General features: G+C 34.8%; 1 protein-coding gene across 2 annotated transcripts in view; it reads left to right on the plus strand.

Annotated features, from left to right (window-relative positions):
- MINDY3 (MINDY lysine 48 deubiquitinase 3) overlaps window positions 1-15,386 on the plus strand; it is a 46,062-nt gene that overhangs the window by 6,733 nt on the left and 23,943 nt on the right. For both annotated transcript variants that reach the window (XM_071428918.1, XM_071428919.1), the window contains exons 2-10: window positions 83-162; window positions 1,280-1,337; window positions 1,782-1,955; window positions 5,501-5,552; window positions 7,441-7,555; window positions 7,970-8,043; window positions 8,508-8,587; window positions 13,237-13,307; window positions 13,858-13,938. In XM_071428918.1, the coding sequence (XP_071285019.1) occupies window positions 83-162; window positions 1,280-1,337; window positions 1,782-1,955; window positions 5,501-5,552; window positions 7,441-7,555; window positions 7,970-8,043; window positions 8,508-8,587; window positions 13,237-13,307; window positions 13,858-13,938 (785 nt within the window). The remainder of the gene's footprint in view (window positions 1-82; window positions 163-1,279; window positions 1,338-1,781; window positions 1,956-5,500; window positions 5,553-7,440; window positions 7,556-7,969; window positions 8,044-8,507; window positions 8,588-13,236; window positions 13,308-13,857; window positions 13,939-15,386) is intronic.

Consider the following 15,386-nt stretch of genomic DNA (forward strand, 5'->3'; position numbering starts at 1 on the left):
ATCAGGTGTCATTTCTGTTAGGGAAGGAGTATACATACCTGTTTACATATTTCATTAAATAAAATCCTTTTTCATTTGACAGGATTTGTTTTTAGTGACTCTGAATCAACTGCATTAGAACAATTTGAAGGTGGCCCTTGTGCAGTGATAGCACCTGTACAGGTAAGATGCCTTTATTGGTTTAAAATCAGTGAGCCCAAAATTTGTTCTTTATATATTTGGAACTCAAATAAATATGAAAAAGAAATTCCAGATCAGTTGTATTTTGATTTCATAATTAAAGTATGGAGGAGGCAAAATCTCTGTAAAAAGGTAGGGATGAGCATGGGCTGATTTTGAACTATAATTTTGCAGAAGGGCATTTGTTTGAGGAAGTGTAGCAGGCTGATCCAAGCAGAAGTAACTTCAAAATCAGGAATGCATTGTAAAGGGGAGGAGGAAAAGATCAGATACAAATTTAACCCTAACCCTTTCACATCTCTTGAATTCCCTGCCTTTAAGAGTAATGTCTGTGTCACAGTGTCTGCTTTTTTTTTTGTAATTCTGTATAAGAAGTATTTGAAGTAGTTGATTTTCACATTGAACAAGGTTTGCTTAAAAAAAAAAATCTGTTAAAAAAAAATCTGTAATGGGAGAGCAGGGTGAGCATGTCAGGAAAGCAGTGAAAGTTGAACCAGCTGTTTCTGAGGGGCTAAAAATACCTAAAATGGCAAGACTCTGCTTCATGAAGTTTCTTCTTTCATTGTTCCTTTTCTGTAACTTAGAATTTGGGGTTTTTTTAATCGTAGTATTACATTAGCATTGATTATAAAACAAAGCAGGGATATGGAGATGCATAGGATTTCTTTAAAAGAGGTTGGCTTGTTAACTACTAGAGGGGTTTGTGTTAGTGACTAGAGATGTCTTGCACTACTGATCAGTTATACTGAAAAATATTTGTGCCTCCATTCCTGCAGTCCTGTGAGTCTGGAGGTGGCTGTGCCAATATGCACTATGTCTATTTGAAGTGTACTTGAGGTTCAAACTCATTGGTGCTGAATGTAGTTATGAGGCCACCTTTGTAGCTGGTTTGATGGGGAAAAGTCAGTAAACAGGGCAGGCCCAGAGTCTTGTTCTGAATGTGAGAATGTTCTCTGTTCTCTTTTAAAAGAGCTTGAAACTCTTTTCAAAATGTGCAAAAATGCTTTGGTGCTTGTGACATAATGCAGAAGGTAATGTTGTCTTAATAATATTTTATCCTTTGTTGTCTTTAATAATATTTTATTCTTTGCTAACAAAGGCATTCCTTTTGAAGAGGCTTTTTGCCAGTGAAAAGTCCACTTGGAGAGACTGTCCAGGTACTGAGACCCTTTCCCCCATCCCCCCCTTATTATTTTTCCATTTTATGTATTTGTAAAGCATGTATTAGTTAAAAAAACCCTGAAAATATTTCACACTTTGTTGTTTGTTTGTGTTCTTCCATATTGTACGTATACTACATGCTTCAGAACTCCTATTTGGGAGGTCTATGCTGGTGCTTAATACTTCTGTGTTTTAGAAATATTTAATTGAAATCTGATATTAAGAAAGGGAATGGGTTACAAATCCTATAAAACCACATTTTCCTAAAGACAGCCTTATAATCTTTGGTCCAGTATAGTCAAAGAGCAATTAACGTTAGTAATTAATGAGATAAAAGTAGTATTTATTTAGATAGCATTAATGCATAAAAAAGATACTAGTAGTTTATATATGACAATGGTTCTCAGCAATCAGACTCATGTAGGTTTCTGATCTTTCAGAAGAGGAGCAGAAGAACCTTCTCTGCCATACATTATGTGATATTTTGGAAATGGCTTGCTCTGATAATTCTGAGTCATACTGTCTGGCAACATGGATAAGGGGAAAAACAACTGAAGAAACTGCCAGTATTTCTGAAAGTCCTGCAGAATCTAGTCATCAAGAGGAGCAACCTTGTAAGATGTATTTCTATGCTAAATTACCCATCTTTTAGTGAAGTATTACATGGTTTTAAGGACCACTGCTATTTTATTAATTCACAGATGGTGGGTTTGCCTTTGTGGTTCCATAAGCAAAAGACAAGATTTTTGTCTGTTGTAATTAGAGGCATTCATCCTTTTTGTTGAAAGCAATGTGGTGTCTGATCACTGCAGTTCTAACATACATGTTTCTTTAGAATTTCAGCAATTTCCATAATTTTCAATTTTATTTTGTAATTTACTGGGACCTGATACATCTTTAATTTTGAAACATCTACATGCTTCTTAACACTGGAAGAATACTTGTCACTTGTTGCTTTAGAAGAATTTTGTAGAAAATTCTCCAATGCTCTATTTATTCTAAATTATTCTGGATCCTCTGTTATGGAGAAGTAGCCTTTTTCCATTTGTCTGTACAGTACCAAACAATTTAAATCACCCTCTGGTAAATTACCTTAATTTTTTTGTAGTTTGGAATTTTTCAGTTACCTGCTTTTTGCAATTGTCTTCACTCCTTCATGAGTTACTGACATCAAGGGTCCAGGAGACATCATCTGTTGCACTAAGATGAGGCATCCAGTCATATCTAACTACTGCAGAGTCAGTGACATGGAAAGTTTGTCTGTGCACATATGATCAGAGAGTTGTATTTATTAATCTTTAAACAGGAAAGATCTAATGTGTTAAAAGATAAGCTGCTTTTTCTTTGTTTTTGTTCACAATTTGTGCCTTAAGAAGTATGAAAATCCCTTCACATGAGAACAAATTGCTTATAGAGGTACTATCTTCTGATGGAAGAAATATGTTACTCAGCAGTTTGTGGCATAACTACAAAGTAAGAATTGTACAAATAGATTTATATGTGGACAGCTAGTTATAGCAATTTGTAGTGCTGGAGCTCTTTGTGACGAGTCATCTTCATCTGCTTCTAGCAAGTGCTTCCTGTGCTTTAGAAGGCTCAAGCAATAATAATTAAAATGATATTTAATTTAAAAAACTGATGGTCAGTGCATAAAAACTCCAAGGTGAGCATTTTTTAAAATAAGAAAAAGTATTATACAGAAGGTTTTATCTGCAACTTTTCTATTTTATCCTTTGCAAGATAAGGCAGTTGCAAGTCTGAAATTCCGTTGTTTTTTTTTTTTTCTTTTTTGTTAGTTGTCTCTGAAGCTCTTGCCAGTGATAGGAAGTTTGTTTTCTACATAAAGTGAAGCAGAGACTAATCATCTACAGGATCTTAGTGTCCTGTTTTTTAATGTATTGCTTGATTCCAAAGAACTTTTAACTGTAGAAAATGTTCAACAGTGTTTTAAACACACACTCAAGTTAATAATTACTCTCAACACTGACACTTATGAACTAATCCATTCTATTACATAACTACATTTTTCATGTTTCTGTGCAAGTCTTCAAGTTCTGGCTGACTTGTCCTTAATTACATGGAATGTGCTCAAGGAAGACGAGGATACATTTCCCATGTACAGCCTGCTTATGTCATGGGCCATGTTGGTCTCTTTCATTGTTTCTGTTCTACATTTCCTGCTAGACACTGAATGCACCTCTCCTCTTTTCAGCATTTTGCCTTCTATGTGCAATGCTGTATTCCTACCAATTTAAGATATGTTAGGTTTGGGCTTTTTTCCCTTCCTCTGTCCTGCTATTTACCTGTAAACCATCTTCTTAACCTGGTTCAGGGTGCGACAAAGATGTTGAGGAGAAGATATTATGAGTAATGCAAAGTTGTGTAACTGCTAGTGCAAAGAAATACATTTATTTCTTTCTTGGCTGGTGTACTCAATAAAAATAGAAACTGGCATTGTCATAGTTGATTGGAGTTAAGAGATGAGTTGGGTGAGCAGGGACTATTACAGATACAGTTCCATATGGCAGGCTGTTTGAGAATTGGATATGGGGATGTGTTTATAATAAAGCCACGAAATATGCTTAGACACAGCATGATAGAGAATCATTTTAAAGAATTTCTAAACAATTGTATTTCTCATACATCTCATGTTCTCTTGCTGTTTGTTCTTTTTCGTTCCACTAAGCACTGTCTTTATTTAGCATTGTTTGGGTTATGTATAGCTCTACTTCTCTTTAGAATTTCTACTTATTTCCCTTTATTTCAAATAGTAATTATCTTAGCATTTTACTCTGTTCTTTAGTAACAGAATGAAACTGCCTGTCATCCTGCTCTGTGAACAAAAGGTGGATTCGAGCACACTAACTGAATGCAATAGTGTTTTTCATCTGCTTTTGTCGTGTATAGCAGTAACTTGTTGGCCATGTGTTGGCTTTAGTAGTGCAAGTTCCCAGGTTCAAAGATTGCTTTATATGAGTTAGTCCCTCTAACCTTTTGCTTACGAAAAGATGTGTTCTTCAAGCAAGGTTAGTTTTTGCAGCATTTTCTGCAATTTAGATTCATTGTTTCATATTTTATTAAAATGTCTTAAAAATACATTCTTTTAAGTCCAGTTTTACTCTTGGTGATCTAAGCAATTTCTTGTAGTTATGCAAATGACAAAAACTAAAATTCTTAAGACCGCTGCTGCTCTATTTCTTAAGTAGAAAATGAAAGTATTCTGTTGCTTGAGAATCAGTTTTATTTGCATGTAGGGCAAATTAAATACATCTTTCAAAATGCAATCAGAATAGGCATAAAATGCCTTTTGGGGAATTCTGGTTGGGAAAATTGATCAGTGGTACTAACCCTAATGGCTTCAGATCTTAACTGAATTGTATGCAGCCACATTCTGTAGCTCGGTGATCAGACATTGTTTAAATACTCAGCATCAAGTGGTATCTATCAGAAAGCAGATCTGTCTGTGGTGTGTATTGCTCTACTAGCAGAAAGATAAAGAAAAAGGAAAAGTATAAAGCCTGTGTTGAACTTGGGAAGACACTAATGCTGTATTTTTTTATGTCCTGGATGCGCACTAATTTGAAAGGCTGTTTATCCATTATTGAAAGAAAACAACAAGAACTTAGTTAAAAACAGAATGTGTAACACTGTTTAGAATAATTCTACTTTTTTGTTTGTAAAAAATAAGCATTAAAGGGAAAAAAAGAGCTAAATTTCAGTAACAGAAGTGTATATTCAAAGAAAAAAATACAGCTTACCTACACTGGTAAAATGATCCAAAAATAATCATGCTTGCTTTTCTAGGAAATAGTACTTCTTGTTGACCTGCAAAATTATATCTATAGTATGCATATGCTTGGTGACTTTGTGACAGCCACATTTTGTACAAAATCAACAGCTCAGTATATGACAAATATTTCCAGCATGCCAGTGGCTTTGTGCTTTTAATAAATTGATTAGTCCAAATAGAAATGTTCTCACTAATTTGTATGGCGGAATCTTAATGTTGCAGTAAATTAGTTTATACTAATCAGTTAAATTTAAATGTCAGGAGAGGATTAAAAATATAATTAGAGCTTGAAAGTATTCTAGCTTGCTGTGTGTATCTTGTGTCATTTTTTTGCCATGTGTAGTGCTGAAAAGTGTCTCTTGTGTATAGCTGCCTTGGCTGTCGAAGAGCTTGGCTTTGAGCGATTTCATGCATTAATTCAGTAAGTAATATGTTGGAACATTTAAAATGCAATATTTTGAAGTTACACTGATATTCACAGGCCTGAAAGGGGTATGCTGAGGAACTTTTTGTGTGTTACTCATCAGGTTAAACTTGGATTTCAAGTTTTGGTTTGGGGGGTTTTGTGTTTTTCCTTTGCATTTTATGTGGAATATTTTAAATGGACATTTAAATGGAACATTTTAAATGGAATATCATTTCGAGCATAAGTGTTAGGCTTTAAAATAAAACTGGAGCAATGTAATAAATTGGCTAGATAGTTTATGCATTTCAAGTTTATGAACACAGGGTTCTGGGAATCTAATTAAGATTACTATTTAAGTTAAAGATGTTAATCCTCAATAATTATATAATGTCATCAGTACTTTTTCCTGATTTGAGATATCATAAGAAACATTTTTTTAAAATGTTTCATACTTTAAACTTAGTTCTTTCTTGGGGGTCTAAACCCAGAGCTCACAGTTCTAGTGAGTTTATATTTAAAGGTAACAGCCTTTTATTTTCATAGTGAACAGTTGGGTAAATATTACACAAATCAATCCCCAAAGAGTAAATAAAGAGCATCAGAATTCCAAAAAACAATTGAGATGGAAAATGTTGCTAATTAGAACTGAAATAACCACAGCTCATTTTATCAGTACTAATTATAGTTTATTTTTTAAATCCATTGTCATATAAGGAAATAAGAAAGAGGAGAATATAAAATTTTTATAACCTTAGCTATTCAAAACACTAATTTCCTGCCCTTCCTCCTCCCCTCCTGCTCACCCCTTCAGTCTTTGTACTCGTGGTTCCAAATTATTTTTTTTCTGTCATTCTGCTTGGAATCAGTGCTCTGGCATTTGCCTTTAGACATCAGGTGGATTTCAGAACTGGCTTTGCCTTGCATACCTTGTATGCCATGTGTACTCTGCTGATGAAGAAAGGATGTTTAGAAATCAAGTAGTAGCCAGAGTAAACCCATCTGTGGATATATTTTTGTAGATCTTGTTTCTTTTTTAAAAAAAGCTCACTAAAAGTGTGCAAGAAACCAGAAAAAAAAATAATGTACTGTTTGTGTAAGCTAAGCAAAGACTATGATCTAGTTTGAATTACTCAAAATAATGTTTGTGTTCTGAAATGTAATATTTAGCTCTAACTACCCAAGGAATTGCAAGTGTGTTGCTTCACTGGGATATTGGTGAATTTCTTTCTTTCTTTCCTCAGTTTTTATTTCAGTTTTTTTCCTTTTTAAACATAGGATCACATGGTGTTACCTTATCATCCAGGCAGTTACCATATTATGCAATAAGATAATATCCCAAATGTCAGTGTACCACTGTTCAATGTTTTGAACAATTTACTTTTTCCAGAGCTAGTGCCTAACAAGGTCAAATTCTTATGGGAAATAAAATAATTGCTTCAAAAGCCTGGAAGATAGTCTTACCTGGTTAAGTAGAAGGTTTATTTCTCCACTGTTTCTGGGCTGAATGTTGTTCAGAACGCTATATAGTGCCAATGTTATTTTGGTGACATACAGTCTCTTTGCAATTTCAGTAACATTGTTTTATAGAATTACAGTAGTGGTGCAAGCCACTCAGCTCTTTCACACATATATGTAACTTTATGGTTAATGTTTGCATATAAAAATCGCTCATTTTTGCATTTTGCTCCAGAATTATTTATCAACTGCAGATGGCAGTTTCTGTAACTCCAGGGGAGCTGCTGTGTCATTCTGTATATAACACCAGATCTGTTCTACTTTTACTTTTACATTTTCATGTTAGGTGTTAGTAATTCTTGGTAGTGCTTTGTGACACTATTCTAATGCTTCATCTCAATACATACTTCTTTTCTGTTGTTTGTTTGTTATTGTTTTTTGTCTTTAGCAAACGAGCATTTAAAAGCTTCCCTGAACTGAAGGCTGCAGTTTGGGATCAATATTCAGCATGGACAAACAGATTTGGAGTATTGCTCTTTCTGTATTCTGTAATACTGACAAAGGTTTGTGGGTTGCTTGATGTATTTTTTGGGTGGGTTTTATTTCTTTGTTAAGAGAAGGTTTGATCATGTAACCCTTTTTCTGTAAAAGGTGAACAAATAAACTGATGAACTAAGTCAAGTCCAGGTAAATTGTTGCAGTACAGTTCCAGCCTAAAAATTTGAAAGGCTCAGTCCTTTGGTTTTTTCGGGTTTTGGTTTGTCTTTTTCTCTTTTGATCTGGGAGACTTAGACTTACACATTTTGAAAACATCCTTCATTGCAAGATGTTTGAAAACATCTTCCTTTGAAGAGAAAGCAGCCTTTATCAGTTCATGTAAAAACATCAGCTTCCCACTGTTTCACTGTTGCATTCTGTTGTATAAATGTTGCAGCTCATTCCTTAAGACAGCAAAAATGTTTGTAATTTTTCTGCAGGGTATAGAAAACATAAAAAATGAAATTGAAGATGCAACTGAGCCATTAATAGATCCTGTTTATGGTCATGGAAGGTAAGCTGCAAGAAAAAGTTTGCTACCACTTAAAATAGATTTTTGAGCTAATTTTTTGTCTTATGTAACTGATCATTCTTTTAGGAAGTTACTGACATTAAAAGAGAGACTCAATTGTAACTTAAAAATAACTAAAAGCAACACTGAAAAGTGTGTCTATTTCCCTGCTAACTCCTTTTAGTACATCAGTTCTGAGGAAATGCTTCTGTTCTTGTTGAATTTTCAGATGGATAATTTTCAAATTCAGGGCTACATTCTATACCAAGTTCATATTTGAGAGAGTGGAAATGATAATTAGGGTTCCTGAATTAAAATACATACTAGCTAATGGAAAATAGTTACAAAAGGTCTGCTTGGGTAATCCAATAATTTTTAAATTTGTTACAAATAACCATATTTTTTGAAATAAATTTCATGTCCCTTTTAATTTCCTGTGTCTTACATAATTTCTTTCTGTTGTGTAGCCAAAGTTTGATTAATCTGCTGTTGACTGGACATGCTGTTTCTAACGTGTGGGATGGAGACAGAGAATGTTCAGGAATGAGTAAGTTGGTTCTAGTTTATGCTTATTATTTTTTACATACTCTGAGATGCTGACCTATAGATTTGGAATATATTCCATTTCTGATTTGATAGTCTCCTTGTTTACTGCCCTTTGAATTAAGGAGACTTCAAATGGAAGTAAAACACATTTGCACAAAATTGCTGGTGTGAATACAGTGAATATCAGTGAATACAGGATTGCCAGCTACAAGTTGAATGTAGATGTTATGTGGATGATGGAAGGGAGTGCAGTCTCTGCAATTTGGAAAGTTTGAAGATAAGGTCACTGTTCAAAACAGCCACATCAAACTAGAGAAATGGACTGACAGTAATGTCCTGAGGTGCAGCCAAGTCCTACATCCAGGATGGAATAAAGCCATGGAACAGCTCAGGGCAGCACTGGCTGGCTGGGAAGCAGCCTGGTAGGAAAGGACCCGTGGCCCCTGTGGGCAGTGAGCTGCACTCACTCACTGGTGTGTCCTTCTGGCCAAGGAGGGCTGTGCAGGAGGGCAGCCAGCAGCTGAAGAGAAGTGGTGGTTCTTTCCCTCTCTCTGGCACTTGTGGGACCAACTCTGGGGTGGGGTGTCCAGTTTTGGGCTCCCCAGTGCAGGAAAGACATTGACATAATGGAGTGATTCAGTGGAGGCTCATGATTAGAGAGCTTTTGTGGGTTTTGGGTTTCATTTTACAAATAGAGATTATATGAAAACAGGAACAGTTTGAGTTGTTCACATCTCCTCTTTAACTGCTGCAAAGTCCATCTCTGGTTCATAAGCATGTTTCTTACAATGATTTTTCCATCATCTAAGTCAGCACAGAAAATACTTACTTGAAATGAGGTTCAGGACAGATCCATGCAAGACCTGAATCAAAATGCTCTGGTTTGATGATGAACAAGTAATATAATCTCCCTTGAGGCATTTTAGACTTGCACTTGATTATGATTTCATGCAGCCTATGCTTTCAGACTTACAGAATGTCATTTGGATATTCTATCTAACTTTCCTCTATTTGACATTGTTGACATTTATCCCCCCTATTTCTAATAGAAATTTGTTTCAATTAGCCTTCTGGGTTTTATCTGTATGTTTTCTTCAGTATTTTAATTTTCCCTTTTTGATTATGATATCTTTCTGAATTTTTCGATTATGATTGATCAATCTGAGTTTTCTAGGAGCTTTCCTTTACATTAGGCAAAGTTGCTGTTCTGCAATTCAATATATTGGTTTTGAAAACTGTGAATTCATTCCCTCATTTGCCTTTCAGATTATCTTTCTGGTAGGCTTTTTCTTAGTTATCCAGATTGGAATTTTTTTCTTTTCTGAGAATGCTGAACTTGCTTTGCATGCAGTAATAGTCAGCATTTAGGTTCTCGGTCAGTTCTGCCCTAAAAACCTGGAATGATGGCTCCCATAGAGTCTGTCTTTTTGTGGAAAGTGGAGGAACAGAAAATGATCTTTAGTACTTCTTAAGGATCTGGTATTATGTGTCCTGTTAGTTTTTCTGACCAGTCGAGTAATTGGACTTTATATTGGGAGCCCTCCATTTTCTTGAAGCTGTTGGATAATTACAGCCAGAACCTGCTTATACACAGTCTTAAGTCTATAAACGTATTTGTTACCAAGTGATTTGTTATAGTCTATCAAAAAGATAAAGAGCAGCTGGTACTGTTCACAACTGCTTAGGCTAGGCTGAATTTTGGATACATTGTCACATTTCCTTTATATAGAAATCCTTTTTGTCATCTTCTCTTGTTTGAGCATTTCTCTTGGATTTTGTTTCTCTTTGTGTGTAAAACCTTGAGCTTATTTCGTGTCAATGCTTATGAGCTTTTCACGTAGAAGGGTTAAAGGTATCAAAATAACAACTGAATACTGTTTTATTCAGAAGTTATCTGAAGTCACTTTACCTCTTTTTCAACTATTTAGCTAAGCAGTTTTTAATTAATAAATAATTACAATTATTTATAAGCCATTGTAAAGGTACTGCCAGTAATTTTAGCAGTGACGAAGGAACAGACTGAGTTTCAAACTTGAGGAATTACCATGTCTTTGCAGATTATACTCACAGCACTGGCTCCCACAGTATGGCATATTTTCCAAACAGGGTAGGAGTTACTAAGTGGAATTGTTCTTGGCCAGTGGTGTTAAAAATGCCAGTGAAATGGTATCTCTTCTTTGACTATCTATATGTTCTTCTTTCTTCTTATTCTGATCTCTTCTCTTGCCACAGCTATCCACGGTGGGAAGATACGGGGAGGTAGTTGGTATTTTTTACTGCTTTTTTAGGGCTGCTATTCCTCCATGCGCTGTAGCAGTTCCCTACGAATGCAGCCAGGGCTGGAACTGCTTTTCCCGGGCGGTGCCAGGGATTTGTGGGGTTGGTGTGGCCGCTGGGTGGCGCTGTGCTGATGCGGATGGAAACAAACGGGTTCCAAAATTTGAGTCCTTTGCAAAAGTGCTTTTCCAAGCAAGAGAAACTAACTTTGTGACAAGAGGCATAAATATTCATTTTCTTAGTTGATCTTTGGTGCTATCAGATATCTTCCAGTCATCTCTCTTTGAGGGGTGAGGATATTCACAGAATAAACTTTGATTTAGTGCAGCTAGTCTCCTTTTGTTTCTTTGTAAATCATCTGAGAGTAGTTTTTGATTTTGTGTCTCTCCTCTCTGTTGGCTCCCTCTGAAGGAGGCATAGGTAGGTCAGTGAATACAAGCTGAAGTTAACCTAGGAGCTTCCTACACAGATACACAGTCTGTGGAGCTTGACTACTAACTATTCAGAATATTCACAGTGTGTGGCTACTGTTGTAGCCAGCATCACAGCACTCTCTAGTTATCAGTGAAAGTTCTCATCTAGTTATCTTTCAGGGGAACAAACTACTTAAGCATAGAATTATTTTGAATAATTTTCTGAATAGTAAATATTATTTACATGTGACTTAGTTGTTCTGTGCCCAGGTATTGGCTCCTACATCTGAAGCCCTTGTTTAGCAGACTGAACTTTGCATCGATTTTTGTTATTGGTTTTTAAGAAATATATGTGATGCATAAAATTACTTCTCTAATGTACTGTTGCTTACTTCTGCCACTCATTTCCTTCATTGCACGTATAAATGTGCTATTTCTGTATGTTAGCTGTTCCCTAGTTTGCAGGATTCTTCACTAGTTTTTTTAATTGGGCTATAGCTCTCTTTCCCTCAGCTCGAAGAAAGGATGAATTGTCTCAGCATATGGCAATTTATAGCCATTCAGCTATTAGCCAGGGAGATAATGGGGTTTTGCAAAGGATAATCTATGCACCCTGAATATTTTAATTCCAAGCAAGTTTGAAGGTAATCTGTAAAAGCACAGCTTTCAGATCAAAGAATTATACACTGCAAAGATCATTTTAATATCTATAGCTCACACTCTAAGGAACGAGTTGTACTTCCAGACACAAAGGTAGTGAGTAAGATTGTGTTTGTAAGTTTTTTGGGTTTTGATTTTCAGAATTGTATATATGGGGACTTTTGCTTAACAGTAGAGAGGAAAATTAAACCATTACTATAACAACTGTTCTGCACTGATGCGAAATACAGAGAGGTAAACTTGAAGTTGGTGAAGGGAGTATAGCAAAGCCTGGTACTGCAGAGTTCACTTTGCAAATCCAGGAGTCTTTTAAATTCAGAATGGCTTCTTTCACTTGCTATGGTCCTGAGGCTTTATCCCATTGGTATAGATGTCAGTTTTATGCTGCTGTACACAGATGACTGGTGTTAAAAATTATGGTTGAGGCCTAGTGTTTTAGAGGGAACTTCCAAATATGGAAGTCAGTGTTCAACAAAATAAAGGAAACCCAGATATTCTTAAATTGATCATAGTGTATGCTTCCAGTATGTGCTGCTCTTGTTAGACAGTGTTTGGGGATCCAGCAGAGCTGCTCTAAGCAGACAGTACTTGGAGCTCCTTAGATGATGTATATGAAAGCCCAGAGCTTCTTCCAAATCTGTATAATTAGGTTTGAAGCTTGAACTTTGCAGTACTTTCTCTTTATTTATATTAGAGGACCTCAAGTAAGGCTCTGTAAGTGCTTTTCCAATCAGTAGTACATAAATATTTCAGCTATTTCTGGCAGCTGTGTGTGTTTGAGAGCTTTAAATGGAAGTCAGTATTGAAAATCAAATTAGTTTTTCTACTTAAAAAATTATTATTTCAAAAATTGTGTTTTATTATTCAAAATGTGAAATGCGTAAGATAAATATGACCAAGAACTTTAAGAAAAAAGAGGGAGAGAGGAAAAAGCATTCATTTATGCATGTATATGGGATTTTCTTTTCTTGAGGATAGCTATTCTTCTTAGATTTTTCTAAGACTAATTGTGATGTAAATTGTAAATATTCCCCTCCTATACAATCCAACAGGTTTTTAAAAGAGACTATCAACAGGAACCTCTTAAAACCTTGAGTCTGGATCTTATTTTATAGAGAGATCTTATTTATAGAGATCTTGTTTTGTAGAGAGAGAAATTACCATTTTTGACTATATTTTGATGATTTGCTAATGTTTCTAAATTGTTATTATTTGACCAAATTTGAAAGTAAGAAAAAAATGGCTTAAAACAGAATTTGCAGATTTTTCTTGAATAAATTTTGTGTTTTCTTTTGAACAGAACTTCTTGGCATACACAAACAGGCAACAGTAGGCTTCTTGACGTTGATGGAATCGCTGAGATATTGTAAGGTAAGCTGTTTTCTACATAATTTTTCTTTCGTTAAGGTGTTGTGGGCTTTTTTAACATATTACTGAAAGCTTTACTGTGTACTATTGGAGATCTTAAAGAACTTTCAAATAATGTTGAAATTCATCTATTGAGACATATATGAAACATGTATTAAGACAAATATATGATAAAATGCTTTCTTTATAGTCTGTATTAAATTTCTTTAGCTTAACGCAGAGTTAAAGAAAATAATGTAGTTGGCAGAATGTCAGTATCTTGACTGCAACTGGCTGTCCTTTAATTTATAAAATAAATGTCAATTCTAAATTAATTAATCCAAAGTGAGTTAATAAATCAAGTGGACTTCTACCTTTCATTAGCATCTGATTATAGTATTGTTAAGCATAGTACTTGTCTGCAAGCTAAACACTTACATCATTTTATTCAACATTTTATATCAGTGGAGTCCTAACTGTTCTGAAAACTAACTAAATTTTCATTAATTTGGTCACTAACTAGATGACATTTCTGGGTTTGCTTTGTATTTCTGATTTTGCTGTACCTTTTTAGGTTGGCTCCTATTTGAAATCTCCAAAATTTCCAATTTGGATACTTGGCAGTGAAACACACCTCACAGTCTTCTTTGCCAAGGTATGTTAGATGTGGTTTTGGTAACCTCAGGCAGATAAACACCACATAAATTCAAAGTACAGATCTTGCTACAAGGTGACTTTTATGTGGCTTTAATCTAAAAACATAGTCACTAAAACTGTTAATTAAGCCTTTCCTTGGCGGCAGAGTTGTTCCCATACTTAAGCAATATTTCGTAACTTGCAGTATGAAGTCTTCCAGTTTTAGCTTAATTTATTGGGCTGGGGGTAGTTTATGCTTTGGAACACCATGCTTGGGATAAGTACTGTCTTAAATTTCTATAGTGTAAGAGGGATTTATATAGTAGTTTCATCTCCCTGACAGTATTTCACAATTTTTAATCTGTAGTTGGTTGTTCTAGATTTAAAATAGATGTCAGGACTGTTACAATAATTCTTTATATATATTCTGTCAGATATCTACTGTAGCCTGTAAAACATAAAATGCTTTTGGGAGGACTCTGAGTTTAAAATCTTAAATCAGATTTTCCAAGGAGACAATTTCTGTTTCTTTAGTTGAAGACTGTAAGTTGCTTACCTTAAATTTTATATTTAAGAACATTTGTTTCTGATTAAAAATTTTATTGAAACTTTGAATAGTACCTACTAGGATATTTATTGGTACTTACTAGAAGTTAACTTCCCTATACGGAATATCTTAAAAAGTTAATTAAAACTTTAACTATAAATCTTGAAAATAAATACCGGAACATACAACAAAGATAAAACTGTAAATTCTCGAACAGTTGAATTTCCTTAAGTAAAACTTTTGCCTAATCTTTAGAAAGACAATACAAATGCCTAGATTTTCCTTACTAAGAAAGAAACCTCCACAAGATATTGAAAGTTAGTGTACTAGTATTTTTTAATCTTTAAAGTTAAAATTTAAAAAATCCTTGAAATTAATTAGCCAGTTTTACACATTGAAACTTTTTCTTGCAAAGTTTTAATCCCTGATGTCAGATAAATATTCTTTCTTCCTTCATGGAATAGAAAAGTCCTTCTTCACCTTTGGATATTTGTTTTCTGCTTTACTCTCTCCCCAGTCTTTCCTAGTAAAGCTTTTTTATTTCAATTTTATCCCCAGTTTTTCTGAATGATATCATCAAAGTCAGTACCATATAGACAGCAATGTGATACAAATAGGTATAATTATTCTGTTAATGCCAGTCTAGTGTTCCTGTCACAATTATCACAGCTAATGCTCAGTGTCTACAGAGGCCATTTCCTGACAGAAATCCACTTCTAATGCTCTTTCTTTTAGGCTGCTGAAGGCTGCTTCCTGGGTTTAGAGTAACTGGGTATCAATATCTGGTGTCTCCAATTGGTTCTTCTTTCTTCACTGAACTCCACTTAGGCTGTGTAGAACTTCAGCTTGTGATTATTAAAAACAGAATGAAGAATTGACATGGTCTTGGCAAAGAATTTCTTGGATTTTTTTTTTGTTAT

This window comes from Agelaius tricolor, unplaced genomic scaffold, assembly GCF_023055355.1.
Source record: "Agelaius tricolor isolate 1412-34295 unplaced genomic scaffold, bAgeTri1.0.p SCAF_6, whole genome shotgun sequence".
Taxonomy (NCBI): Eukaryota; Metazoa; Chordata; class Aves; order Passeriformes; family Icteridae; genus Agelaius; species Agelaius tricolor.